The sequence below is a fragment of the Prionailurus bengalensis genome, chromosome D4 (assembly GCF_016509475.1).
Source record: "Prionailurus bengalensis isolate Pbe53 chromosome D4, Fcat_Pben_1.1_paternal_pri, whole genome shotgun sequence".
NCBI classification, from domain to species: Eukaryota; Metazoa; Chordata; class Mammalia; order Carnivora; family Felidae; genus Prionailurus; species Prionailurus bengalensis.
The window spans coordinates 92,757,968-92,783,580 of record NC_057359.1 but is presented as its reverse complement, the minus strand read 5'-3'; the positions used below and the strand labels follow the sequence as shown (position 1 = coordinate 92,783,580).

Sequence of the window (25,613 nt, the reverse complement as noted above, 5' to 3'; positions counted from 1 at the left end):
TCCCATTTTATTTCTTTTCATCGACTTAAATAAATACGCAGGACCAAGGCCATCCTGGAACTACTCACAATCACGCTTTGCTAGAAAATCATAGGAAACTGCTAACGTGATAAAGATACGTTACTGCTGTAACTGCTATAATTAAGATGTAATTTCTAAACAAATACGGCAGCATAATTATTCCCGAGTGCGGCTTATCTTCCACCACTTTGGCTCTTGGATTAGAAACCTAAAGAGAGCAATGGAATGGAGGGCCTCGTAAGAAATGGCCAGAGGACACTGCCTCGCACCGGCCGCACTAGTGGTCTGGACGCGGTTCCGCCAGCGGCCGGCCATCTGCGCTTGTGAACCTACCTCCGTAGTCATACTGGCTGGAGTAGTAACCTGCATAGTAATCGCTGTGGCTGCTCCATCCGCTTTTGGAGTTGTAGTAACCTTCAGGATAGCCTTGCCTGAAAACACACACGATGTCGTTACAAAACAATTTTCCCACCTTCCTCCTCAGGATACGACAAGACGTCAGTCAGCACACGTTACCCCCAGAGCGTCAGGCGTGCGGCAAGACACATTGCGAAAAAAATCATAATGAGAAAATCAGTAACGACGATGGGGTAAGATTCCCTGCCACACAGCCACAATTCACCTCCCCAAGTAACTACTTAAGTGCCACAAACGTAAGAGAACTGACCGCCTTCTGCCTGCTCAGTGCCACATCCCACACGGCGACACTCAAACAGGCTCTCAGGTTTCCGGTCATCAACCCCGAGCGGAAGCAGAGAGCACTGAGCTGTCAAAACCAACCTAACGCCGACTTCGGTACCCTAGGCGCAGACCGCGTGCCGTGTGCTCGGGACGGGTGAGGGTCCGCACCCAGGCGCAGGGCTGCGGCTGCCTCGGCCCCTCGAGTCTGCTCTTAAACCTGACCGCAAGACGCCTGAATTGTGTCTGATGGAGGCTGGCCTCACAGACCCCGCCACGAGTCTCTTGTCGCCAGATAAGCAGAACTTGGCGAGGTCACGCGTCAGACCTTCTGGGCAGTAAGGTTCTTAGAATGGCCCATTAGCGGTTTCGTCTCTTACTAACGAGCCTTAGACGATATTTGATTTTTGAAATGTGACTCTTCCCATGCCCCTTCAGGAACGTCTCACTCAGCTGAGCCGGGGGGCTTGGCCGGCACAGCTCCTGGGACGGAGACTGCCGGTGAGCCGCACTCGGTCCTCCAGTCCGGAACCCGCTCTCACGGCTCAGCTGTGGGAACGAGGCCCCTTTCCGAGGGCCTTGGAGGACAGCCCTCTAGACCCCACCCATCTGCAGAGCGGGGGGCCGCTGCACACGCCAGCGGTGGGCTCAGAACAGAGATGTGACACGGCGCAGAGCCACGACCACGCCACCTCCTGGCTGCCCTCGCCAACCGAGCCCGTTCGCCCATCAGCAAAGACACAGTCACAAAAACGAAGGACTTGTTCCCACCTCAAGCAGTTCCTGCAGGTACGTGATCACACCAGGCATGAGACTGACGCACACAAGCACGGACACGCATCCACAAGCACGGACACAGACACAGACACACGTCCCCAAGTGCAGACACGGACCCACGTCCTCAAGAACACACACGTGCGGACGTGGACACACACCCCCAACCAAAGCGGGGCAGAAAGGCCGGGCTGCTCTCCAGAGCTGTCACATGAGTGGTGATGACATTTAGAGCACAGAAACACTGCCAGACAGGTGACAGAGCCACTGACGTGTGACCTGGCCTCGCTCCTGGCTGGGGCACTTCTCAACAGCACGGAGCCACCTTTGGCCTCTTGGAATGCACATTAACTCGCAGGTGGCCAAAAGGACAGGATACTGGAACGGCAAGATGCGCCCTGGCTGCACCCTCCTCCACCCTCCCTGGTCTCCTAGAGGGTTCTAGAAACACCTACCGGATGCTTTCCCTTATTTTCACTTCGAGCCTTACTTCCCAGGTGCTGCACAGGAGCTGAAACCTCGGGAGCTTTCCCTCACAAAGCCCCCAGAAGTCTGGGCTACGTGCAGGCCAGCAATGGACTGAGAGCGGCCGGCCGAACAGGCAGAGGCTCACAGAGACAGAGCCCTGTCTCCAGACGAGCCAACAAAGACAAAGAGCCAGAGATTGGATCCCGCGATTTTGGAAAGCAGCGCACATGCAAATTCATGGGGGATCAGACTTCCTCTATTAGAGTTCAAGAAGCCGTGTGGCCTTGTAACAAAACCTACACCCGTAACACGTCACTCCTCCACCTGACGACAAGCAGGTGCAGGGGAAGGTGCTGGAACGCAGGCGGTGCGCCCGCCGCACCGTCCCAGCTCTCCCTATGTCTCTGAGCGGGAGGCTGTGACCTGCTTCCATTCCTACTTGGCAGGAAGGCATGACGCCAAGGCTCTTTCAAAATCCCTCATCTGTAATCACAGAGCTGGGACGTGCTCACTCAGCGGAGGAGGGTAGCGTGATAGACGTGTGTGGGGCCTTCCAGCACAGATGCAATGTTAGGAAAAGGAGGTGGGCAGGGGTCCTGGCCCCAGCCTGCCTGGCCTACGACTCCACACCACTGTGGTCAGTAGCAGGGAACAGCCTTAGGGCCCTGAACACCCGGTCAGCAAAATGCCTCAGCCGCGTGTGCGCCTCGGTGGTGGCTGGATGATCCCCTGGCCCAGGGAGGACCCCGCAGAGGGTCTGGCCCGACCCAGTGCCGGCTGACAGCACGGCATGGCTGCAAGGGAGGGCTTTGTTCCGTTTCAAAGTGCTCCTGTGCTCTGCCCGTGCTGCTTAAACATAAGCACAGGAGAAAACAGGTTTGTCTAATGTTTTCAGATCGGGAAGTTACCACCACAGCCAGCAACACGAACGTCAATCACCTGGCAGGTGGCCGGTCCGAGCAGTGACTTGCCCGGGAGCTGGGCCGCTCGGGCTCGGGGCAGCGGTAGCTCTCAGCGTAGGCGGACACCGCGCTGTCGTAGGACCTGTATCTGGGCTCATACAGGCCATAGACGTCCTGCTGGAAGAAGGGTTTGCGCAACGTTAGACATCGGTGAAGAGCCACCCGTCAAGCAACTGGCGCTAGCTCTAAATGGCGCTGGTGACGGCCCTCCAGGAGCACCGGACGTGGGGCTTCCCTCGTGCAGAAGAGAAACCTACAAATTGAAATCCACAGCCACAGACGGGCAGCAGGATCTTCCTAAAAGGGACTGCCCTGGTCCTGCTCAGGAGATGGCCGCCGTGTCAGCAGGCAGCCCCCGAGGGGCCGTGGAGACTCCAGACGGCTCTGCCGCGGAGGTGCTAGGACTCCCTGGGTTCGTGTCCTTGTTTCACACATCATCTCCAGGGTTCCAGGCAAAATATCCAGGGTTCCACCTGAATGGGTCCCGGAGCTACACGCAGCCTCAAAGAGAGGCTCATACTCTACTCTCATGAGGCTTTCAACCCCTCGCAGGCTCATGACTGGCCACGACGGTCTCTAAGGAGCTGCCACGTGGGGACCTGAAGCAGCCCTCTGGTCTACGAGCCTGACTCTCCACCACCGCCTGGCCGAAGTGGAGAAATCACGTCCAGCGGACTTACTCCTGACACCACCGGAGACTGTGGCCACAAGGTGGGAGGGCGGAAGGAAGCGGGCTCCCACAGGAGTGGTGCTGGGCTCTGGCTGGAGTTTCCCAGATGTACGTGTGGCTGCTGCACAAAGAACCCAAAGCGGGGACACTGCTCCCCTGGCGCTCTGCCAGCCCTTCCTGGGCGCTGGATGGGTCTGAAATCAGTTTCCCTGTATGGAAACAGGAGTCCTTGGGGCTCCTTCCAGAATCTCAGATTTGCTAATCTCAGGGGTTAGATGCACGGTATTCATATAATCCCAAAGACGCTCAAAGCCTGCAAAGGAGGCACAAGCCTCCTCCTAGTGGGGGCTACCGCCCGACCCACCCCCACCAGCCCTGTACCCCCGAGCCGCCTCTAAGAGGTCCCCAGGATGGCCACCTGCCCACTGTAGGACCGTGCTTTCCAAACTTCTGGTCTACACTCCTTGGCCCTCTGACACTCTGCCGACCTCGCATGATGCGGGGCTGGGACTAGAGATGATGAGAAGCACATCGTGATCCAACATGTGCATTTGAACCCCACCGTTTCAAAGTACCAGAGAACTGGGCAGAACCAGTTGTGTTTCACAACACTCACATGCTTAGGCCACTGTGAACGGCAAGTCTTCTGTGGGGCGCAGCACCGCCCCTGCCCCGCTGCTGGGACCGCCATGCGCCCGAGGGACGTTTACGGGATCTCATCCCCCTTGGCCGTTTTGCTTGGATTCGTTCCGAACCTAACTTTTTTCCCTTAATGTTTCTACTCTCCTGGAGGGATTTAAAACACTGCGCTGTCCTGTTCCTCTTTGGGTAGATTTTTCCCGTCAAAACCACACCGGAGCTTCGAGGGGATATCCCAGTTTCCCAAGGTGCGCGACTCAGAGCTCTGGTCCCGCAGAGCCCACCGGAGGGACAGGAAACAGAGGGCTCCCCAGCCACACACGCCGGGGCACGCGTGCTAAAAATTAACCGGGGATTCTGCACCACGCAACACACAGGTGTGCAGTGTGAACCTGCAAGGGTTCTGGGAGCCGGGCACGCTCCCCAAGCAGTGGTGCAGGAACGGGCACTCTGCACGACGGTGCAGACCACAGGGCCTACAGGCCGCTTCCGAACTGAGCAACAGAAGCCTGCCAAGGAGCACGACTCGGGAGAAAGAGACCACCGGTCCCCGGGGTTCAACCGTCCGAGAGCCTGACCGTACCTGGTAATAGAGGGAGGCTGTGCCGGGATCCGGCGGGTATGGCGAGGGGTACTGCGACTGGTAGCCATCGTACAGGGGTCTGTAATAGTAGTAAGCTGCCAAGTCCGAGGGAGGCGGCGGCTGCAGCCACTGCTGGTCCGACCGCGCGGCTGCCTGGCTGGAGCTGGTGGACACGATGGACGCGCTGGAGGACCGAGGCGGCCGAGGCAGCAGCTGCTGACCCGCGTCAGCTGGAGCGGGACTTGCCGGTGGCGGGACCGAGTTTTGGGACTGCCCCTGCACCGGCGGGCTTCCTGGGTTCGAAGGTTCTGAACATGTTGCTCTGGGCCCTTGCTGGGGGGCCGGCGACGGCTCCTGCTGGGCCCTCCCTAGGCCACATGGGTCCTGAGCGTCTTTTGTCACCTGCTGGTAGAAACGGTCTGGGTTATGTGCCCCTGGCCCAGGTTGTCTAGGCTGACCGGTGACGGCTTGCGGACAAGCTGGGCTGTCAGAACGGGACGGGCCATACATCCTCAGAGAATTTTCCAGAGTCCTATTCAGCGTGAAGTCTAGGGCTCCAGAAGTTTCTTCCCGATTACCGGAGGGATCCGCTTTACTACCAGCAGGGACCGAGGTAGCGTTTGCAGGCGGCACCAACATCACGCCTGTGCTTCCGGCAGGGCTACCAACCAGCTCGGGAAGAACGTTCTCTGCATTATGAACCTTTTGGCCTTCTGGAAGCAAGTTCTTTGGAACCGGATGAGGTGGCGGCTGAACCAGCAAATTAGCAGGTTGATTACAAACGGTCTCCGAAGTGCCAGGAACTTGTGGAAAGCTACCTTGCGGGAGACTCTTGGGCAGAGGCGAGCGGGTGACAGAGGCGGCTGCGATCCCAGACGCAGGAGCGCTTTCTCCGGAGTCCCCCCCGACAGTCCGGCTGCTTGCCGTCGGTTTATCCCCCACCAAAGCATCTCTCCAGGGCAGACTCTTCTCATTAGGACTCGATAAGGACACAGCAAAATTAATGGGCTGAGCCAAATTATAGCTTTGATCAGGCTGGGCAATCAAGACTGGCTGATTCTGCAAAGACTCAGTGGGCGGTGAGGATAACAGGCTGGCATAGCCTGAGCTCGCCTGCGAGGGAAGGGCCTCCTCTTCTCCCATCTTGGGAGGGTTCTCGAGGTTCTCGGAAGCTCCGACGCCGTCCCTGCTCTGCAGAGGGAGGCCAGGGCCTGGCTGCCGGGGCTGCTGACCGGACACTCCCTCGTCAGGAGGCTGAATCACTTCAGAGGGCTGAGGCCTCACGGGCGCGTGCAGTGCCGGGGCAGCCGGGGCCAGGAGCACGCTGCCCCCGAAATCCGGGAGCTCGTTCTGTGCCCACAAGGTCGTCACTGGGCTCTCGCACTTCACAGCTCCCTGGGCCCTGGCCAAGGGCCTCTTCTCAGCTGCCGGAAGCACGGTCTCCGAGGGCGGCCCCCCAGCGTGCCCAGGCCCGTGCTCGGCCTCCACGGGTACGGTAAAGGGCAGAGAACCGGCCTGGAGTGTGAACAGGGTCTCCATGTTGTCCGGGGGCTGCTCCAAGTTGCCAGGGCAGGTGTCAGGCGGTGCGGCAGCTGGCCGGTGCTGCTTCTGGTGGGGTCCGGCCCCCCTCACCTCGCCCACCACCTTGGCCCGATCGGCCTCAACTGGTTTTACTCCAACTAAGTGGGATTTCACCGGTTCAAAAGAACTATTCGCGCTTGTCTGGAATATTCCAGTGGGTTTTGGGGGGCTTGGGGTTGAGGGCTGGGATAGGCTGCTGCGGTGATTCTGGCTCACGGTGGTCTCGTTTGTCTCGCCTCCTACAGGAGAAGAATCAATTTGCTTAAAAAAGCTCCCCGAAGACTCATCTTCAGGTTTTCCGACTTCTTGCTGAATGAAAGTGCCCCCCAGGTCTTGAGGCCTGGCCGCACCTGGAAGATTCCTGTGGCTCTTGCTGCTGTAGCTGGACGACACGCTGTCGGATCGCACGGGGTGTGGCACTGAATCCGGGGCCTCGAGATTTGGGCCCCCGCCCCCAGCGTGGCCCCCAACACCGAGCCTGGGGCCGTATCTGAGCGGATCGCCGGGGGCGGAAGGGTCCAAACTTAGGGGCTCACTTGGCAAAACTTCCTGATTCTGAATGAACTCTAAGTCCTCCACGTTCTCGTACTGTGGGCTGCCGGCGTGAGCCCCTGCGCCTGCTGGGCCGCCCCACACAGTGACGGCAGCGCTTGCCGTGGCCGGTCTATCAGGCTGGGCGGCTGCAGACTGAGAGAAATAAGGCTGCGGGTGGCCTCCCTGCTGCGTGGCCTCATTGCTGGAACCTCTGGGAAAGGCGTGGTAAACGCCACCCACTCCCACACGTGCGGGAGCATGACCAAGTCCCGGGCCGGGGGAGGAGCCATCCAAGTCAGACCGACCAGCGAAGCTTGTGTTTTCAGATGAGAGGTTCTCCTCATTTTCCGTCTCTCCGCCGTGGAAGAACATGGAGAGAGCTCCCGAGTCCACTTCCGGCAGGACCCGGCTGGTCTCGGCCCCTGGGGGGTAGTGCAAATGGCTTTCTGGGCTGTTTCCCTGAGCGAGGGGATTCACAAGAGCGAGGTCTGGCAACTGCTCTTTATTCACTCCTGGATTTGGCCTGAGCTCCTGGCTTGCCCGAGGATTCCCAGCTCTAGAATTTTGCCTGAACGCGTTGTCAGGATCAAAGTTATTTGCTGACTGGTTACCACTCTGCAGGTAGGCCGGCTCATTGCTTCCGTCACCGGCCAAGGGTCCTGGCAAACACACCAGTGGGTTGAGCTGCTCGTGGCCGGGACCGTGATACGGGCTGGACGGAGCGGGGAAGAGGGAAACGCTGGAGGCGTGGGGCACCGGGTGCTGAACAGGTCCTTCTGGGCGGGGCCAATAATGTTGACCTGAGGGCTGTGGGCCTCCCTGCCCCGGCCCCCACTGCCCTGGCATTTGCTGACGAGGCTGAGGGAAGAAAGGGGACGGCGCCACAGCACTGTCGTGCGGGTTCTGCCGACTCAGGGGTCTCTCGGTCCCAAGCACGTTCGCGTGCGGATGGCCCCCGTGGGGACTGTCGGCACCCGCTCCTGGAATGTGAGGACATGGCAGAGTCTGAACTTCGGGTTCCGAGCTGGGAGCAAGCTCGGCACTCCTGTGCAACTCTGGCTCCGGCGGCGCTGAAGGTGGCAACACGCTGGCAAACGGACCGGCGTCCGCTGTGGCCTGCAACGCAGGTCCTTGCGAGGTATCCCCAGCATTCGCGTGAGGCACAGGCAGACCAGGGCGCTGAAGGAACGCTGGCGGGGCCGGGCCCTGCAGAACGGGCGTGCTGCTTTTGGACGAACTGCCCGACGATGTGGTTTGTAGCGCTTGTCTACTGAAAGCAAACGGATCCGTTACCGGCTGCAACGGGCAAGTTATCGGGGTCACCGGCGCGTTACTATTTGCCTGTCTCCTGTAAGATCTGTTGGACCAGAACATGCTCTGAGGAGTCCCGGCCGGAGGTGGCCCGACCACGCCTGATGGGGCTGCCTGAGGCGGCGGCTGCATGACCGATCGGTTGCACAACTAGGTGCTGCTCACAGAAAGCAGGATATAGGTTTTCCTCAACCTGAACCGAAAAAGAAAAAGAAGAAATTAGCATAAAATCCATGTATTCAAACTCCCAGTTGGAATCAGGAGAACGAAGAAAACAGAGAAAGGCTGGAAACAACTTGAGAGTCTGTGTCCTCGGTCCCGAGACACGTCGCTCCTACCCCCGCGCCCACCCAGAACCGCATCCCGGGTGGGGGGCTGCGGCCGGCCGGTGCAGCTGAGCGCACAGACAAGAACACGGCCGGACATGGATGCAAACGCCGGCTGTGCCCTGAGCTCACTGACTGACTTCAGACAAGTCACTGCCTTCTCTGGGGTTCAGTTTCACAGCCCCGCTGGGCACCCACACGGCGCGCCTGATGCCTCCGCGATGCCCTCGCCAAGTGGGCAGCGATGAACGAAGCGCAACCTAACTGCCGGTCTGATTTACTACCCGGTACCCGGACACCTGCCCGTAAATTACCACCGGGTCCTGAAAGAGCCAACTCCTGTATCAAGATGGCACATCATACTTTTCGCGCAGGTTAATGTTACATCTTGAAATGAAAACGGAAGTTTAAGATGCGCGCTTCCGTTTTAACGGAAAAGCATTATAAAGTACAGAGCGATACAAGCTGCAGGCGGAATCTGAAATATACAAACATGCCCTTTATGCCACCGTGCAGAATGTCTCATTTCCCGCGCTGTGCCTGGTTGCCACCGTGAGCGGGACAAGCCGCCTCTGGCCACGAGGGCTGTCAAGAAGTGAGTCCGGAACGAAAGCCCCGATGAAACGTGAAGCAGCTTTAAAACTGACCCAACTGACTCGATTCAAAAACTTTCAACCAGAGTGCCAACAAACCTCTCACAGAAAACAAAATCATCTTTCCAGTGTGTTTTGTTGCCAGAACTAGCGGTGGTTTCCGCTTTTTAAGAAAACACGTTAAATGTAACCTCGAACGGTTAACCGGTACTTTTAAGACACAAACCCAGGTACTGTCTCTTTGCTGTCTTTCTCTGGGCACAAGTCCTCCCCCCTAGGGCCACCCTCACAAACAAACAGATGACGTGTAACCGATCACGGAGGAAAGTAAACACCAGAGGGAGAAGTGGGAGGGCGCCAGGGTTTAACCCACACGTTTCTGCAGGTGTACGACACTTTTGCTCCTGGCAATCTTTCTCAGAGTCGATAAAAGGAGACATTTGTGAATGTATCTCAAGTAAAGCTACTTACGGTGAAGGTTCCTACCCCTCTCTGGAAACGAGTCCTATGGGTCTATTAGCTCACTACCAGTATGGCTCGTCCACGTGTGTCCTAGGCCAACAGGGAAGCCCTCTGGACTGACGAGCACTCTGAAACTCACTTAAATTCGACGGACTGTATTAGGCACAGCACTGGAGGCTTCGTTTGGTTCTAAGCTGTCACTTTAGAGCAAAGAATGTGTACAGGTCAGCTTTACAAGGACCGATCGGACAACAAGCCCGGCCTCTTCCTCTTATCTGTGGGACAGAGGCGCCCAGCACGTCTTCCGAAACACGACTTCCTCCTTGTAAGGCTCCAGTAGAGGACCTCAACCGCTCTAAGCAGCTGTAAGAAAGAAACACCACACGGCAGAGGCCCAGAGCATCACACCGCAGAGGCGTGGCTGTGAGGGCAGGGCCGGGAGGCCAACTGACCGGCCCCAAGCACACCACTTCTCTTCCTGCGACCCAGACCCTCTGTCTGCAAAGCGAGAGAATCTAAGGTTCCTTCTCAGCTGCATCTTACAAAATCCTACTCACAGTGGGTTCTGGGATGCCCTGACCCCTGCTGCTGTTCAATACAGAAATGTCATCAAAACGCGGACAGCGTGGATACTTAAACGTTCTCCTTCAAGAAACTTCCCCGACTCCTGAACTAAGAACCGGTTTATAGCAAACGCTACCCCTTTCCTACAAAACAGAATCTCCCCCACCCCCCACCCACAACTGACAGCTTTTCAACAATAAGGCAGCTGCGTGTGAAACGATCCTGAACATGAACATGATCCTCTTGGACCTTCTCTACTCGCCAACCGCAACGCCGCCTATCACTTCTCTGCTGGCCCCAGGGAACTTACCTCCAGCCAGTAAGTCACTTGGTACCAAGTCCTCTAACTTTAAAAAGACACTGGCTGTTTTTCTTAAAAACGCATCACTCACAAACCTAGCCCTTCGTCGGACCACCCTGTGTCTGCGAGAAATACTTAAGCACAACCACCTCCGACCTTCGGTCCAATTCCTGGCTGAGGCACTGAGATGCTCCGAGCACCTTCGGAGCGGCCGCCGCAAACTGAGGCTGCGCCAACAGGAGCGCCAGAGAGCCCCGGAGACGCTGCCCTTTGCCCACAGTGTCCCTCTTGGAGGCTGCGAGTGTCACGTCCCTGTCAGGCTGTGGGGCGCTTGACACAGAGACACCGCCAACTCCAACTTTTCCAAGTACGGCCCCAAACACGTTTAGACGGGAACCAACACGAAGGGGGAGTCGAAACACTGCTAAAAATGGCAAAGATCCCAAAGGACGCACTGACGTTCAGGGAAGAATCACTACAAGGCGCACGCTACCCCAAAGAAAACGGTCAGTGCGGTCTGGAGACTCACTGCCACTTGGGCCGAACGAATCACGGGGACAAGAAAGCATTCTCCTGCCTCTGGCCTCACCTTTGACCTTTGCTAAGATACCAGCCACCGGAACCCTACGAAGAGGCACGGGGCGGGGGGCCGGGGGGGAACCTGCAGGGAGACCGGTTGTGCTGAAACTTGCCAAAGTGTGGCTCTGGAGCAACTGTGTGTGACTCAGTTTGCTCCCTGCCCTCGCTGCCCTCCCCGGTGAACGCCGTCCGTATTTAAAACACAGCCTCAAGCAGCTCGTGCCCCACCTGCAGCCACTCGGAAGTTCTTAGGTGAACCTGCCAATACCGATTTCAAATGGCCGGGACGCGACCAGACGCTCCGCACGACACTTTCGCCCCCAAACCGGTACTAACTGCATCACACGTTCCTGGAACCCTTCACGCGAGACACAAGTGCCCGACCTCCTCTGCAGCGAGCGTCTCGGTCACTTTGCCACGAAATGCAAATCTGTCTCATCACCGGCACGGCTCGGGAAAAATCTCCCAGCCGCTGAGGACAAAACAACTTAAGAACGTTCGAAGCAAAGGACACGCAAAACTGTTAGAAGAAATTTCCTAAATGTTCGTACTCCTTGAGAAGTCGCAGGTCTGGTCTATCTTCACCATTCCAACACAACCCCCCCTCCGTCGAGGCCACCAGGGCGAAGACAAGTGTCAACACAGCGGAGCCGGACAGGCACTTGCCACAGAGCCGGCCATACCTGCGGGGTCCACGTCAGTCCGACGAGGCGGCCGACAAAGGTGCAGAAGGCGGCAGGAGGGTCGCTCGCTCGGCCGCCCCTGGCCCGCCCCGGCCCCGCAGGTCCTCCGGCTCGCCCCCGGGGCCCCTGCCCGACCCCTGGCGGCACCCGGGGACGCGAAGTCCGCTCAGGGCTGGGCCCGGCCCGGCCTCTTCCCTCCGCCCGACCCCGGCCCTCACCGGCGCGCCACAGGGCGGCCGAGGCCCACCCCGGCTCGTGCCCCGCCCCTCCGCGACCCCTGGGCCAACCCCTCAAGAGCCGCCGGCGGAAGCCGGCCGGGCTGCGGCGACAAGCGAAGACACGAAAGCCGCAGCAGCCATCTTGGCACATCCGGCTCCGGCCGCCGCGCCGCCGACGTGTCCGACCGCGACGTCAGTGCGCGCCACGCCTGCCGACCACGCCCACCAGCCCCGCCCGCCGCGGCTGCTCCCGTGACGCGGCGCCCGGCACGTTAGCCCGGCCTCCCTCCGGCGTTTCGTCCTTCGCCGGCCATCTACTCGTCCGCCCCGTTGGCCCGCCCCTCGCCTGCGACCAATCTTTCACCGTTCATCCCTTCGTCCCGCCCACCCCCCCTGCCCCGCCCCTCGCGTCCCCGTCATTCACCGCCCATCCGTTCGTCCCGCCCCCTCGGCCTCGCACCTTAGCCCCGCCCCCTGCGACCCGCCCTTCGCCCACCTGCTGGGCCGGGGCGCGGGGCACTGCCCAGAGAAGTCACCCTGATTATGCCAGCTCTTTCTCCCAGTCTTTCTCGTCTTAGGGTGTGAGAAGAGTAAGGGTTCTTCAGTCATACCCAAGTGAAGGACCAGTCCTGAACGACCGAGGCCAGCAGGAGCACCCACCGAGAACGGCTACTCGGCAGCGCCGAGAACCCGAGCGGCGCCCTGGCGCAGGCGCGACCCTTCCATTTGGCCGTTGGACTTCCTCCAAGGCGAGACGGGCGGCAGACGGCTGCGCATGCGCCGGCCTCCGCGGCGGGCTACGCGTGCGCACCTCGCGGCGGCTCGCCGGTTGCCTGGTTACGGCCACTCGCGGCTCGGGGTTCCAGTTCTGCCCGCGAAGTTCGTTTCCGTCCGCGTCCGGCGCTCGGAAAGCTGTGCCCGTCTGCCCCGCGCGGAGCCCCGGGAGGGTCCGCAGGCGCCCTTCGAGGCCCCCTGCCTGCTCGGCCCCCTGCTTGCTCGGCCCCCGGCTGCAGTCACGCCGCCCCGCGGCTCGCGCCGTCCGCTCCTGCTCCTCTTCCTGCCCCGCCCTGCCCCCATGGAGGCCTGGCTCCCTCGGCGCCGGGTCTGGTCCCCGACACCGCGTGGACGGAGACCAGGACTCCGTTCTGTGTTCCGCAGCCGTTGAGCGGGCGTTTGCGTTGGAGCGCCTCCCCCAGGCAGCGAGTGTCAGGCCGGGCTGCCCTGCTAGCCCCCTTGCTCCGCCCCGAGGATGGCACCATCAGAGCCCTCCCACGGTGGATCTTAGGGACGAGGGGGTGCTGCCGTTTGTATCCTCATTTTCCCAGTGAGAATAGAGAGGTTCGGTAGGCGAGGAAGCAGCCACCCAGACCCCGGCCCGCTCACCCGCACACCTGCCTGGCAGGGAGAGGGAAAAGTAGCAGCCTGCCCCCGCTCACCCCAGCTTCTTCCAGAGGGCAGGACGGGTGGCAGGTGTGCCCACACGCTTGCATCCGCCGGTGGTCGAGCTCCCAGCGGCTGCTGCTGCCAGTGCAGCAGCGGCTGAGGCCTGGCCGGGGTGGGAGGACTCCCTGGTCACCCGTGGGACTCAGAAGCCTGGGAAGAAGGAAGGAGCGCGGTTCAGCTCTTTGTTTGCTGTGACGTTGGCAGGGAGCAGCCACGCTGTCAGGGCCCCAGCGGGTGCGGGGAGAGTTTCAGTCCCTCTGACGTGGCCACTCTGCTAAGCTAACATTTGCCTTGCAGAAATGGAGATCCTAACCTATGTCAACAGAGAATAGGTGCTGGGACTCCCTGGATCCACCCCACTGCCCCTGACCCACTTCCTGCAGTCACTTTGTCCCAACAAACCACTCCACAGAGACATGGCACTGTCACCGCGACCCCCCCCCCTCCGCCGTGGGCACGCAGAGGCAAAGGTGCTGGGGTCCGTCCCCTCCCCCTCCTGCTAAGCCTCTTGAGTGGAGGCCTTCCGGTTCTTGGCCATGTGGGGCCCGGTGTGGAGGAGAGGGCTCTGGGCCCACCATCGGTCGTGGAGGCTGGGGCTCTGAGTCACAGGCCCTCGGCCTCAAGGCCCAGCCTGCTACCTGATGCTGTGTGCCTTCTGTCAGCTTCCTTGACCTCCCTGACCGTCACGTCCTCGGCAACCTGGAGCCCAGGCGGGGGAGCACCTAGACAACTTGGGGGCCAAAAGGAGATGCTGTTGATGCTTAAACCAGAGCAACAGGCACGAACCGCACTGTCCTGGGTGTAGGGTGATTCTGGCTGCAGAACGGGCAGGGGCCCGAGCCGTGGAGGGGCGCACTGCCGTGACAGCTGTTGCTGTTTCTGAGGAAGCGTCCCTCCCTCTGCCTGCAGTGTCACTCATTCACTCCTTCCTCCGTATCCCCCCAGGCTCCCGGAGGCTGGAGACGCATGCCACCACCTCCCTGAAGCCCCCCCCCCCCATGGGGGCTGGCGTCAGCTGCTCTTTCCAGAGGGCAAGGTTGTTAGTTCCTCATGATGACCGGAGCTGTAGTCACGCGACCCCGAGCACACAGGACACAGGGCTGCAGGCCTGCCAGGACGATGGGCGGAGCCTATGCCAGGACGATGGGCGGAGCCTCTGCCAGGGAACCCGGCTGTCCTTTGCATCATTGCAGCACCCTGTCACACTGCGTTTGCAGGATCACGAGAGTCAGCCGCTCCCAGGAGCCTGCGTTGTCCAGGGAGGACTGGCACCGAGCGCCCAGAGGGGGCTGAGCTGAGCTGGGACCTAAGTGCCTATGAGAGGCCAGATGCCAACAAGGTAAAATAGCCTACTGGCAGCTCTTCATCACGTGTTGAAACGAGAATATTTTGGGTATGGTGAGTTGAGTGTACCGTTAAAACTCATTTAATCTGTCTCCCTCTTGAACATAGCTAGTAGGAGCTTTAAAATTGCGTCTGTACCTGGCATATTTCCACTGGACGGCACTGGTCTAGACAGTGAGCACATTGTGGGAGGGGATCAGGGGCTCCCCCCACCGCTGCCCATGCATGCCCACCCTGGAGCTGGAGCTTCTTAGATTGTGGAGCTGACACCCAGCCGCTTAGGTGATTGTGGAAGGAGCCCTTGGTGGAGGGTAGCCACGGTGTCCCCGTAGACAAAGGCTGGTGGTCCAGGGCCGTAAGCCTCTGCCCCTCCCTCCTCCAGGGCATAAAGTAGCTGTAGTAGGTGTGGTTTGTAAGTGGGCGTTTGTAAGACGGTCCTGCTCCACACCAGGTGCTCTGCTCAGCCCCCGACTCTAGTCCTCAGTCCTGGGCACCGAGGCTGGGGGCTTGGCAGGGGGCCTGCTCGACTCTGCCTGGAGCTAGGAAGGGGCTGCCTCCGTGAGACAGGTCTGGCTGAATGGTCCAGGCCGAAAGCACGTGAGGGCCTCGGAAGTGGAAAGAGCTGGCAGACGGGACTTCGGAAGAGGCAGCCATGCAGCTGAGGAGGTCTGCGTGGAGAGGAAGGGGACATCAGTTCCTTCGGGAGACAGCCGATCTGGGGGCGGAGATAGCCGGTGTTTGAGCGTGTTCTGTGGCACCTGTCAGTGTGCGTGTAAGTCGGCTGGCGGGCTGTGGCCAGGCCTGGTACGAGGAGAGGGAGGCAGCTCCAGGAGGGTGCAGCTGGGGTGCAAAGCCAGACCCATTAGATCCTCCCAGACTCCCGGGAGGCCTTGCAAGAGAAAATCCACATCCAGGCTGAGCTTGATGAATGTCCCCACCATCGGCGTCGTCATTAGCACGAGCATGGCACTGTCTCGTCCCTCGTCTCCAGCGTCTGCAGACGTGCCCGGCACCCGGCAGGCCTCAGAGGTCTTTTGTTCCCTTTACCGCTGAGCCAAGTACTAAACGTATAAGGTGACACTATAAGTGACAGGAGGGTCGTAGAAAGCACAAGAGGGGCACGGATTCCACACCAGTCGGGCCACAGAGAATCAGAGCCACGGGACTAAGTGAGTCGTATTCTGTTAGCTGCAGCAGGGCTCTGGAAAAACCCGAGAGACCTCTCTCACAAAACCACGCACTCGTTGACTGAGCCCCTACCGTGTGCCCCGCACTTCGAGGAGCTGGGAGTGTGGCCGCGGACCAGCAGGCCAGGCCTCCGCTCTTAGGGGGCACAGACTCTGGACAGCTGCAAATGTGCCCCCGGGGCTGGGGGGCACCGTGAGGGCACCTGACAAGGCCTGGTCCCACCTGCTGCTGACCCGCTAGAGCTAGGGATGGCAGAAAAGAGCACTTGTGGCCACGGCAAACAGAAGCTTCTGTAGCGGCAAGGGGCAGAAACCTGGGAAGGGGGAAATGGGGGGGGGGCTGCCGGCTGCGCATTGCCGGGGGCTCTTCGGGCCCTGCACGTGATCTCTGGAAGCACGGAAGCTCTCAGGGCCTCCCCAGCAAGAATGCCATCGCCCACTCAGCTTCCCCTGCCCTGGCTCTGGCAAGGTGCTGATGAGAGTCAGGAGCCCAGGAGACAGCCTTGGGCCCCTGGGGGAGCAGTGAGGCTGCTGGGCCGGACTGGTGGGGAGAGCTGAACGTCGGGTGACTCCCAAGGGCAGGACCCGGTTCTCTCGCTGCCAGCTGTGTCTGCACCCCTCCCTGCCGCCCTGCCCGGCACCAGCTCTCCTCACGTCAGACGAAGGATCGAATAAGACAGGAAGGCGAGAGTCCCGAGCATTGGTGGCGATTACAGGGATGGACTTGGAGGCCTGGGGGAAGACAGAAGGGTGGAGCGCGGAAGAGGCCCGAAATGCCCATTGCCGAGTGCAGGCTGGCTGCGGCCGGTCCTGAGCAGCCGCGTTCCTGCCCGAGAAGTGATGCGGCTGAGCGACGTGGGCTCTGTGGGCCCTCCCGGGCCACAAATGGTTAGGAGAACGTGGACCAGGAGAATCACGCGGCCCTGGCTCAGAGAGGTGACACCTGGGGAAATCACCCGCCTCTTTGGACCTCAGCTTTCCCATCTGTAAAATGGGATAGCGCAGTGGCGGGATGACTGGGCGGCATGTGCATTGCAGACGTCGCCGGTGGAAATCCCCATGGGGGCCACCTGCTTGCCACGGCGGGCACTGGCAGGATGCTGCCAGCAGGGGGAGGCAGAGAGCCGCCTTCCAGTCCTAGGGTTTCCGGGTGCTGGCATCTGGGACAGGCCGGGCTCCTGTAGCATCCGGCCTGGGTGCAGCAGGATGAAAGGTTTGGCTCCGCACATCGCCTCTAGGCTGCGGCCCTCTCCAGGGGCTTCTTCATCTCTGACTCCCCCTGCCCCACCCACCCCTTCAGGACTGGGGTTGGTCTCCCGAACACAGCAGGTGTTCCGTAAATCCTCCGCGAGTCGAATTTAACGGGACAACAGAAAACGTGTATTTTTCGAGCTCTGCGCTCAGTGATCTAATCCGCAGCTACGGGGGCCAGAAGGCGTTGTTTTCCGTCAAGAACGCCCGTATTCCACACCGTCCTGTCCCCACGAGGGGCGCTGGTACTTGGTGAGGGCCTCCGCCAGGTTTGCACCGCCCGCTTTCCGTTGTCCAGACGAGGAAATGAGGTAGAGAATAAGTAACTTAAGGTTACACGCTTTCCTAGGGCTCAGGTTTTAAAAGGGAGAAACGCGAGACCAGGAGGGTCACGGCCCTCAGTGTCGGAGACCCACGGAGCTTCTGCTGGTGTGTCACGGGCTCTGGTGCAGGAACCAGCCCGAGTCCAGTACCGTGTGGACGTGGCAGATCCAACCCGAGACGCTTCACGCTCAGCCCCTGTCGCGTTTGCCCTACAGACCTCTGGGCGGGGCTGCTGCCCGGTTTGGGGGAGACCAGCTTCAGAGTTTGTCACCACAGCGGCCATGCCGTCCCTGCGTCCTGACTACCCGCGGCCTCTGGGGTCGGCTCTGAGCAGCTCCCACTTTTCCCCTGGGGACCCTGAGGCTCAGAGGAGCCAAGTCACCCGCCTCGGGTAAACAGCAGCTGCGAGGAAGGTGAAAACAAGATGACGCAAACCGGGGCGGGGGGCACAGCCAGGTGTGTGAGGTGCTGGGGGAGCAGCATTTCCAGCCTGAGCTCGAAGGGCGCTGTGCCCTCGGCCCTCAGGGTGTGTCCGTCCGGGAGCCACCGCGCACGCTTGCCCTCATCGAGGCCCACGGTACACACGAGCATCCGGAGTCCAAACGAGCCCTGACCCAGGGCTCCCCAAACGCATCGACCCCCACCGAGTGCTTGGGGACGCAGCGCTTCTAGTCTCCGTTTGCCCGGGCACCCAGCCGGACGGCATTGCTCAGGCTCCTGCTTGAAGCACTTTGTCATCGTGCCAGGGCCCCCAGCTGCGGGTCACTCCCCTCCAGGAGCGGCCGCAGGAAGCTCTCCAGCGCCTGTCTGGGTCCACGGCGCTGTCCCCTCCCACAGGGCTCCTGGGTGTGGATTCTGGATGGGACCGGCCCACGGAAGACTGGGCCGCAGTGAGACCAGGGCGGCACCAGCCGGAAGATCGGCTCCCCCACCGAGCCCAGTCTCTGGCGGCCGCCGTGCTCCGGAAGCGTGGCTCAGTGGCCCAGCGAGTGGCTGGGTGTCGCCCTACCCTGCCAGTCTCATCTGTGGGCGCCGCTGCGGTCCTCTCTTTGCTCTGGCCAGAGGGGTGCGGAGCCACATTTGGGGCTCACCCCAAAACAGTGTGAAGCAAGACCCCACGCCAGTGATGTGCCTCGGGTTTCCCGGGTGCCCACGGGTGCCCGCATGGTCTAAATCTGTGCCTTCCAGTGTGGCAGGGTGCAGCCACGTGCAGCAGCTGAACACGTGGCCGGTCCACACTGAGGAGCACTGATAGCCCAAAACACGCACTGGATTTCAAAGACCTAGTTGGAGAGAGGGAGAGAGAGAGAGAGAGGAAAATAATGTAAAATATCTCATTAACTTTGCGTCAATCACATGTTGAGATGACAATTGGTTGGACGCATTGGATTATTATGATGTGTGAGTAAACTTTCATTTGTTTATTTTCACTTTAACGTGGCTGCGAAAATATTTGAATTGCATGTGGAAGGTGCAACTCTGAATCATCCTTGAGACCCTGGAAAAGTGCTCCCCGCCCCCGCTCTCAAACAGGCAGTCGTGAAGGAGAACCATCCTTGAGGAAGCGTCAGGAGGGCAGGTAGGGCAGCCGCCGTGGCGGGTTTGTGTGTTTGGGATGCTGAAAAGTGCAAGCCTCGGATCCCTGGGGAGTGGCACCCTGAGGAGGCACAGGGACCCAGGGCAGACGCCCCCGCCAGCTGATGGCTACTGCTGGCGTTTGCGGCCCCCGGGACACACATTCGGGCCCTGAGAGGTATGACCTGGGACCCTGTATTGCCTGCTCGGGCTGCCGTAGCAGAGCCCCGCAGACTGAGTGGCTTCGCGGAAATGAAGTCCCCCATAGTTCCAGAGGCTGGGTGTCTGAGATGCAGGTGCGGGCCGGGCTGGTCCTCTTGAGGTTCTCCCTCCTGGGCTCGCAGCCGGCCTTCTCCTCCTGTGTCCTCGCCTGCTGGTCCCCATGTGCGTGTCTGTGTCCTGATCTCATAAGGTCGCCCGTCAGATCGGATTAGAGTGCACTCTAACAAGCTCGCTTTACCTTAATTACCTCTGCGAGGACCTTGTCTCTAAACACAGCCACACGCCGAGGTCCCGGGAGCTGCGGTTTCAACATATAAATTGTGGGGAGTGGGGACACGCTACTGAGCCATAACAGATCTAAGTCAGGGCCTGTGCCCTCCCTGGGGGGGCCTGTGGTGTCCGGGCGGGGGTCCTTCTGACGGTAGGGACTGGCGGATGAGGCCGGCTCAGGTTGTACGGCCAGGAATGAGGACCACGGGGGGGAGGGAGGGCCCGTTGGCGGTGGGGGCTCTGGAGCCAGGAGAGCGGGAGCGGGTTTGAGCCCCAGGGAGAAAATGGGTGGGAACCTCAGCCAGCGCTTTGGAGTCAGGAGGGTGGGGATGAGTGTCTGAGGAGGGGGATGCAGGGCGGGCGGGGGACAGGACGGAGCAGCCTGTGGTGGGGGACGAGCCTCCCCCAGGACCTTGTCTGCTGCCCCACGCCCAGCGTGAGCTCCCGCAGGGTGAGGCTCAAGGGGGCACCACCGTGCTCCTCGGCGGGCCTCCTTCACGCTGCCAGGAGCTCCAGGGTCTTTGAGGAGCAGAGAGATCCCCCAGAGACCAGCGGGACCACCCCCCCCCCCCGAGGCCCATCCTGCCACGCCAGTGGGTCCCACAACCTGAACAAACTTCTTGGAAGTTCAAAGGCGGCTAGGCCTTCCTTTCTGCTAAACAAGTAACTGAGATACAACGGAAAAGGAAATGTTGTTGGATCGAACAGCTCAGTGACATTTAGCTGTGCGCCCAGCACCGCTGTCTGCTCCCACCTCTCCTGCCCCAGTGACGGTCCCTGCCCTCCTGCCCCGGCCCTGGGGCCACGCTGTGCCCTCCCACCGTCTCAGGGCTCACCTGCTCTGACCACTGCCCACAGATGGAGGCCCACACCGTGTGGCCTGCGTGTCAGGCTTCCTTTACTCAGCGTCATGTTTTTGAGGTTTGGCCACGCTGTGGGGCGTCTTAGGGCTTCACGGGGTTTTAGGGCTACATCATATCCCACTGGATGGAATTAGTCTGGGTCCTCGAGAGAAACGGAACCAATGGGGTGCATATATGTATAAAGAGGTTTATGGTGGGGAGCTGGCTCACAAGATTATCCCCAGATCTGTGGTCAGCAAGCTGGAGCCCGGGAGGGTCTATGCTAGAGTTCCAGCCTGAGTCTGAAGGCCTGAGAACCAGGAGAGGGACCGGTTACCCTCTAGTCTGAGAGTCAGCAGGCTTGAGACCCAAGGAGAAGGGATGTCTCAGTCCAAGTGCAAAGGCAAGAAAAGACCCATGTTCCCCGTCAAGTGTGAAGCTGGAGGCCTTCCCTCTCACTGAAACTTTTTGTTCCATTCGGGCTGTCAACTGATCGGACGAGGCCCACCCACACTGGGGACGGCTCTGCTTTATTCCATCCACTGATTCGAATGTTAATCTCGTCCAGAAACCCTCTCGCATTTGGCCACATGGCCCAGCCAAGGTGCCACGTGACATGAACCATCACAGCGTCATCGATATTTTGTTCATCCACGCATCAGCTGACCGGCGTTCAGGCTGCTCCCACCTCTCGGCAGCTGTGAGCAGTGCTGCTGGGAACATGTGCGTGTCTGGACTTGTTTGGCCAACTTTAATTTCTTTCGCGTGTACGCCTAGGAGCGGCATCTCCGGGTGCTTGGAGTTCTTTGGGCACATTTCAGGCTGGGTCTGCTTCCTTGGCACACAGAAGTTGGGTCGCTTCCCACAGTCCTTTCGCCGGGACCCCTCGTCCCATCTGGGTGGGGGGCTGGAATGAAGCATCCGGAGTCGGCGAGGAAATCTGGGGATGACGCTTGTACTGGGGTAGGCCAGGCCCGCGGGGGGCGGGTGACACTTTGAGGCAGAAGGAGCCCAGCAGACTTTCCCTTTGTTCATCTGGCTCCAGTCCACCGGCTGGCGTGGGGCCGGTGGAGATAAAAGCATAGGTCGGAGGGCCGGGGAGGGGGCCCGTGTGTGGGGGCCCGGCAGGGGCCAGTCTGACATCCCTGTTCAGCAGGGCTCCCTCGGCTTCGTGGAACCTTCCCCACTCCCTGTGTCACCCCCGTGGTGTCCCTGCTCGGGCACTTCGGGCGGTGGCTCCCTTTGCCCTCCTGCTGGGCTCTGGATTCCTCACCTCCACCTCTGGGCCCCTCCCTGTGCACCTGCTGTGTGTGGTGGGCTTCCTGGGTCGAAGTGGTGCCCTGCCCCCTAACCGAGGCAGAAGGGACCGCCTCCAGCCTGGTGCCCCAGCAGCCGCGTCACCCCAGATTTGGGAGTCCCCTGAGATGGGCTGCTTGTGCCCTGCTCACTCGTGTCCCCGGCTCCCTGCACGGGGCCTGGACCAGACGGGTGCAGAGACAGCTGCTGAACTTCTGAACATGGCGTAGTCCCAGCACCCCAAGGGCCAGGGCTGGGCGGTCTTCGTCCCTGGCCGTCCGAGGGAGCAGCATTGCCGCCTCCCTCCGAGTAGGCCGGCCCCGCCCTCTGCCCCCCATCCCCGAGAAAGCGAGCCAGTGCCACAACCAGCTTTGGCAAAATCCGGATGACCGTCAGCATTCCTTTTATTGCAAATCGGTTAACAAAAAAAGATGAAAGAAAAAAATACATCCTTTTCATCACCTACAGTTTTGCACGTAGATCACTTTTTTAAAAAGTTTCCTTTTGCTGTAAACTACACTCTATTTTTTCCCAAACCCCGCAAGAATCAACATCCTAGGGCGAGTCCGGTCATGCCCGCTAGGGACGCACAACACTGCCCCCGGGGAGGCCGGAGGGGCTGCCTGGAGGAGGCGGACGCCCGCCGGGCAAGGCGGGCTGCGGGGTGCCCTCCCCAGGTTTGCTCTCATGAGCTACGGGCCTGGCAGCCGCGGGTCAGGTGGCAAGGCCCGGGTCGTGAGCCCAGCCACGCTCTGACGTCCCTGTCAGCACGACCCCGGACACCCTGGACAGACTTGTTCATTCAGATTTTTTAAACAAAATCCACCTTTAAAAATGTATTTACAGACATTTAGTTTGCCACAGGCTTATACTTGATATCGCAAGTGTCTGCTCCTTCCCTGGGCACGTGCTCCCCCCCCACCCCCAGACCGGGGGTGGGGGTGGCCCTCAGGCAGGATCGCCCCCCCCCCCTCCCTTGCCGAGGGCACCGCCTCAGCCGCACACACCAGGCCGTGGGATGATCTGTCTCTGGGAACTGAGGCCGGACACAGCCATGTTTCTCCAAAGTCTTGAGAGACTGTTCTGGGGTCTCGTCAATCTGGGGCCGTGAGGGGTCTGGGCCCCAGGTGCTGCTAGTCCGTTTCCACTTGTCCTGGAAGAAAGTGTCCGCGCTGAGCTGCTGGGGTGGCCCGGGCAGTGTCTTTCCCCAGAAAAGGGTGGGATTCCTCCACGTGGCATCCAAGACGGGTACCCCACGGCCAGCGGGCTCCTCGCTTACGCAAGGCTTAAGTATCAAGGCCAGGGGCAGAAGAGCTTCCAGAAGGAACAGGAACTCACAAGACCAATGAACAGCTACGTGATACTGAACCCGAAACAAAGATTCACGATCGGTACCATGAAATGTGCTCTTGGTGCCCCCCAAGGACACATCTTTCAAAGCATGTTTTCAAAGCGATCATTACAAAAAAAACCCACCGAAACACAGAAACCACCATTTACATTTTACAACATTCCTCTGTTAGATGCAACTTAATCCACACGCCAAAGGGGTGGGGGTTTTGCCCGTCGTTTGCCTCGAGATCGAGATGCAGCTTCTCACGCAAGGCAGGGGACCTGGGCAGGTGGGAGGGGGCTGGGCGTGGGGCGGGGGCATCTGGGGCCACGGCAGCAGGCCCACACCCCCTTCTGGACAATGCTGGTCCAAACCTCCCTTGTCCAGCATCCTTTCTTTTTGGGTTGTGAAGAAGAAGAAAAAAAGTCAATAAATTAGTGGCATTTATAAATCATGAATCTTTGTTTGTAGTTTACAAACACGTCACAATGTCATAAGTAGGAAACTCGTGACTGAGACCTAGTTTATTTTCTCGGAACAGACAAAACTTGTTACCTGGACACATAGAAAACATTTCGTATAAATAAAAAGGCAGTGTTTCCTCGTAAAATAAAAGTACATAAATAAATACTAAAAAAAAAAAAAAAAAAAAATTAAAATCCTCGTCCTTTTATTTTGTATAAAAACACGATTCTTAAGAAAAAGCCCCTTTGGTCAGTCCCGGTGTCCGCCGAGCGCACGCAGGCGCCCCAGCGGGGCTTGGGAAAGGAAGCACAGGGTCCCGCTGGGGCGCCGGCTGTTTACTTGAGCGCCTCTGGAATGTGGGCGATGTGGGACTGCGTGCTGGTGGGCGGGCTGGAGATGCCCTCGGACCAGTCAGAGACGTGGGAATGCGGCGACGAGCTGGACCACTGGTCGGGGGACTCGGGGGATGGGGTGAGGAAGGGGTGCTCAGGCACCTGCAGCTGGTGGCTGGGGGTGTTGTCCGCGGGCGAGGAGGAGTAGCTATGCTGCGAGGGCGGGGTCAGGAACTGCGCGGTGGTCATGGGCGGGGCCAGCGTGGCGGGCAGGGCCTGGCTGTCCTGCGGCAGGATGGTGTGCACGGCCAGGCCGCCGCCGCCGCCGCCGGGGCCCAGCGGCTGCACGTCTGCCTGGCTCGGCTCCCCGCCCAGGAAGCTCCGGCCCACGTGGCCACCGGCAGCTGAGGCCACGCCGAGGTGCGGCTGGGGCAGCTGGGGCTGCAGGTTGGGCGGCTGCATCTGTAAGTTCTGCTGCGGTGGCTGCACCTGCGGAAGCTGCTGGGTCTGCACCAGGTGAGGCTGGCCGGCCAGGCGCGTGCTGGGCAGGGCCTGGTAGCTCATCATCTGGGACAGGGCGGCCGTGGACAGGCCGGCGTGCAGTGGGCCCATCATGCTGTGCTGGAGGGCCGGGGCCTGCGTGCTCAGGGTGCCCGGCGCCACGTTGCCTCGCAGCGGGTTGTACTGGTTGGGCACCAGGCCGTTCTGCAGCCGGGACAGCCACTCGCACTGGCCGTTCAAGCCCGCGGCCCCACCCACGGTGAAATTCACGCCGCCGCCAGTGCCCAGGACTGTGCTGGTGCTGGAGGCCACGGGCAGGTGGGAGAGCCTCGGGGGTCCCGCCTCGAAGGCCAGCCGGCCGCCCCCGCCCAGCCCTGCCATCTCGGGCTTGGCGGCCACGCTCAGGTGGCCGACGCCCAGGTGGGCGTCAGGCATGCCGGGCAGGTGGTTGAGGGGCACGGCCGGGGACTGCTGGAACGGAGAAGGCAGCAGCGGCGGCGAGGCCACGTCCGACAGGTAGCCGTGCGGCGACTCGAGGGAGTCCACGGGCGACAGCACACTCGAGCTGTCCAGCAGGCAGCCCTTGCCGTCCTGGGGCTTCTTCCTGCGTGCCTTGAGGTCTTTGGCCTCCTTGCCGCCGCAGGCCAGGCCCTTGGTGCTGGGCTTGCGGGCCTTCTTGCTCTGCACGGCGGGCTTGAGGTTGCCCAGGTAGCTGCCGGGGGAGCAGAGCGGCGGGGACAGCGTGGGCGCGCCACCCAGGGCCGTGCCGTGCAGCTGGGGGCTGCGCGCCAGGCTGTACTCGTCCAACAGCCGCACGATGTCGTGATGCATGCGCTCCTGTGCGATGTCACGAGGCAGGCGGTCCATGTGGTCCGTGATGTCCCGGTTGGCGAAGTGGTCCAGCAGCACCTTGGCGGTCTCGTAGCTGCCCTCCCGAGCGGCCAGGAACAGGGGCGTCTCCTCCTGGGAACGGGCAAAGGGGAGGTGGGGGGGTCGCCAGAGGACCCACCGCGGGAGACGGAGGTTCACGTTGACCCTAATCCCTTAACCGCACCGTGACGTGGCCTCGTGAAGTCTTAAAGAGGAAACAGCCCTAAATACGTCTTCTGAGACCTGCTCCCAGGCAGCCCGTCGGGTTCTAGATTCTGAATCGCTAGGACTTTACCTTTGCAAGAGGCACAGACACCATTGGAAATCTACGCCTGTGGCCTCTCTCTCCTCCAGGACGCCGTAGCCACAAACAGTGCAGCAATTTCAGGGACCTGGGGATCCCTGAGGGGC

General features: G+C 60.5%; 3 protein-coding genes and 1 long non-coding RNA gene across 11 annotated transcripts in view; 2 read left to right on the top strand and 2 right to left on the bottom strand.

The window, feature by feature from the left end:
- Nucleotides 1-12,563, bottom strand: part of SEC16A (SEC16 homolog A, endoplasmic reticulum export factor) — a 32,703-nt gene extending 20,140 nt beyond the window's left edge. For 3 of the 7 annotated variants that reach the window (XM_043565249.1, XM_043565251.1, XM_043565245.1), the window contains exons 1-4: nt 12,017-12,139; nt 4,796-8,419; nt 2,881-3,020; nt 355-452 (exon numbers count right to left, since the gene is read on the bottom strand). In XM_043565249.1, coding sequence (XP_043421184.1) covers nt 355-452; nt 2,881-3,020; nt 4,796-8,353 — 3,796 coding nt within the window. In that variant the 5' untranslated portion in view covers nt 8,354-8,419; nt 12,017-12,139. The other 4 variants (XM_043565246.1, XM_043565250.1, XM_043565248.1 and 1 more) reach the window with 4 other exon arrangements.
- On the top strand, nt 10,395-14,168 carry LOC122474449 (translation initiation factor IF-2-like). The gene is made up of 5 exons (XM_043565320.1): nt 10,395-10,485; nt 10,567-10,781; nt 11,831-12,199; nt 12,526-13,242; nt 13,688-14,168. The coding sequence occupies exons 1-5, from the start codon at nt 10,395-10,397 to the stop codon at nt 13,700-13,702; spliced, it is 1,407 nt and encodes a 468-aa protein (XP_043421255.1). The 3' UTR covers nt 13,703-14,168.
- A 167-nt stretch (nt 14,169-14,335) lies between these two features.
- Nucleotides 14,336-23,711, top strand: LOC122474357. 2 transcript variants are annotated; one of them, XR_006294897.1, is made up of 3 exons: nt 14,336-14,729; nt 18,968-19,075; nt 20,974-23,711. It is a non-coding gene; the product is annotated as an uncharacterized LOC122474357 (long non-coding RNA). The 2 variants fall into 2 exon arrangements; XR_006294898.1 differs by having other exon boundaries at nt 14,336-19,075.
- NOTCH1 (notch receptor 1) overlaps nt 22,072-25,613 on the bottom strand; it is a 44,082-nt gene continuing 40,540 nt past the window's right edge. The window contains exon 34 of the mRNA XM_043565244.1: nt 22,072-25,295. Within this exon, the coding sequence (XP_043421179.1) occupies nt 23,835-25,295 (1,461 nt within the window). The 3' untranslated portion in view covers nt 22,072-23,834. The remainder of the gene's footprint in view (nt 25,296-25,613) is intronic.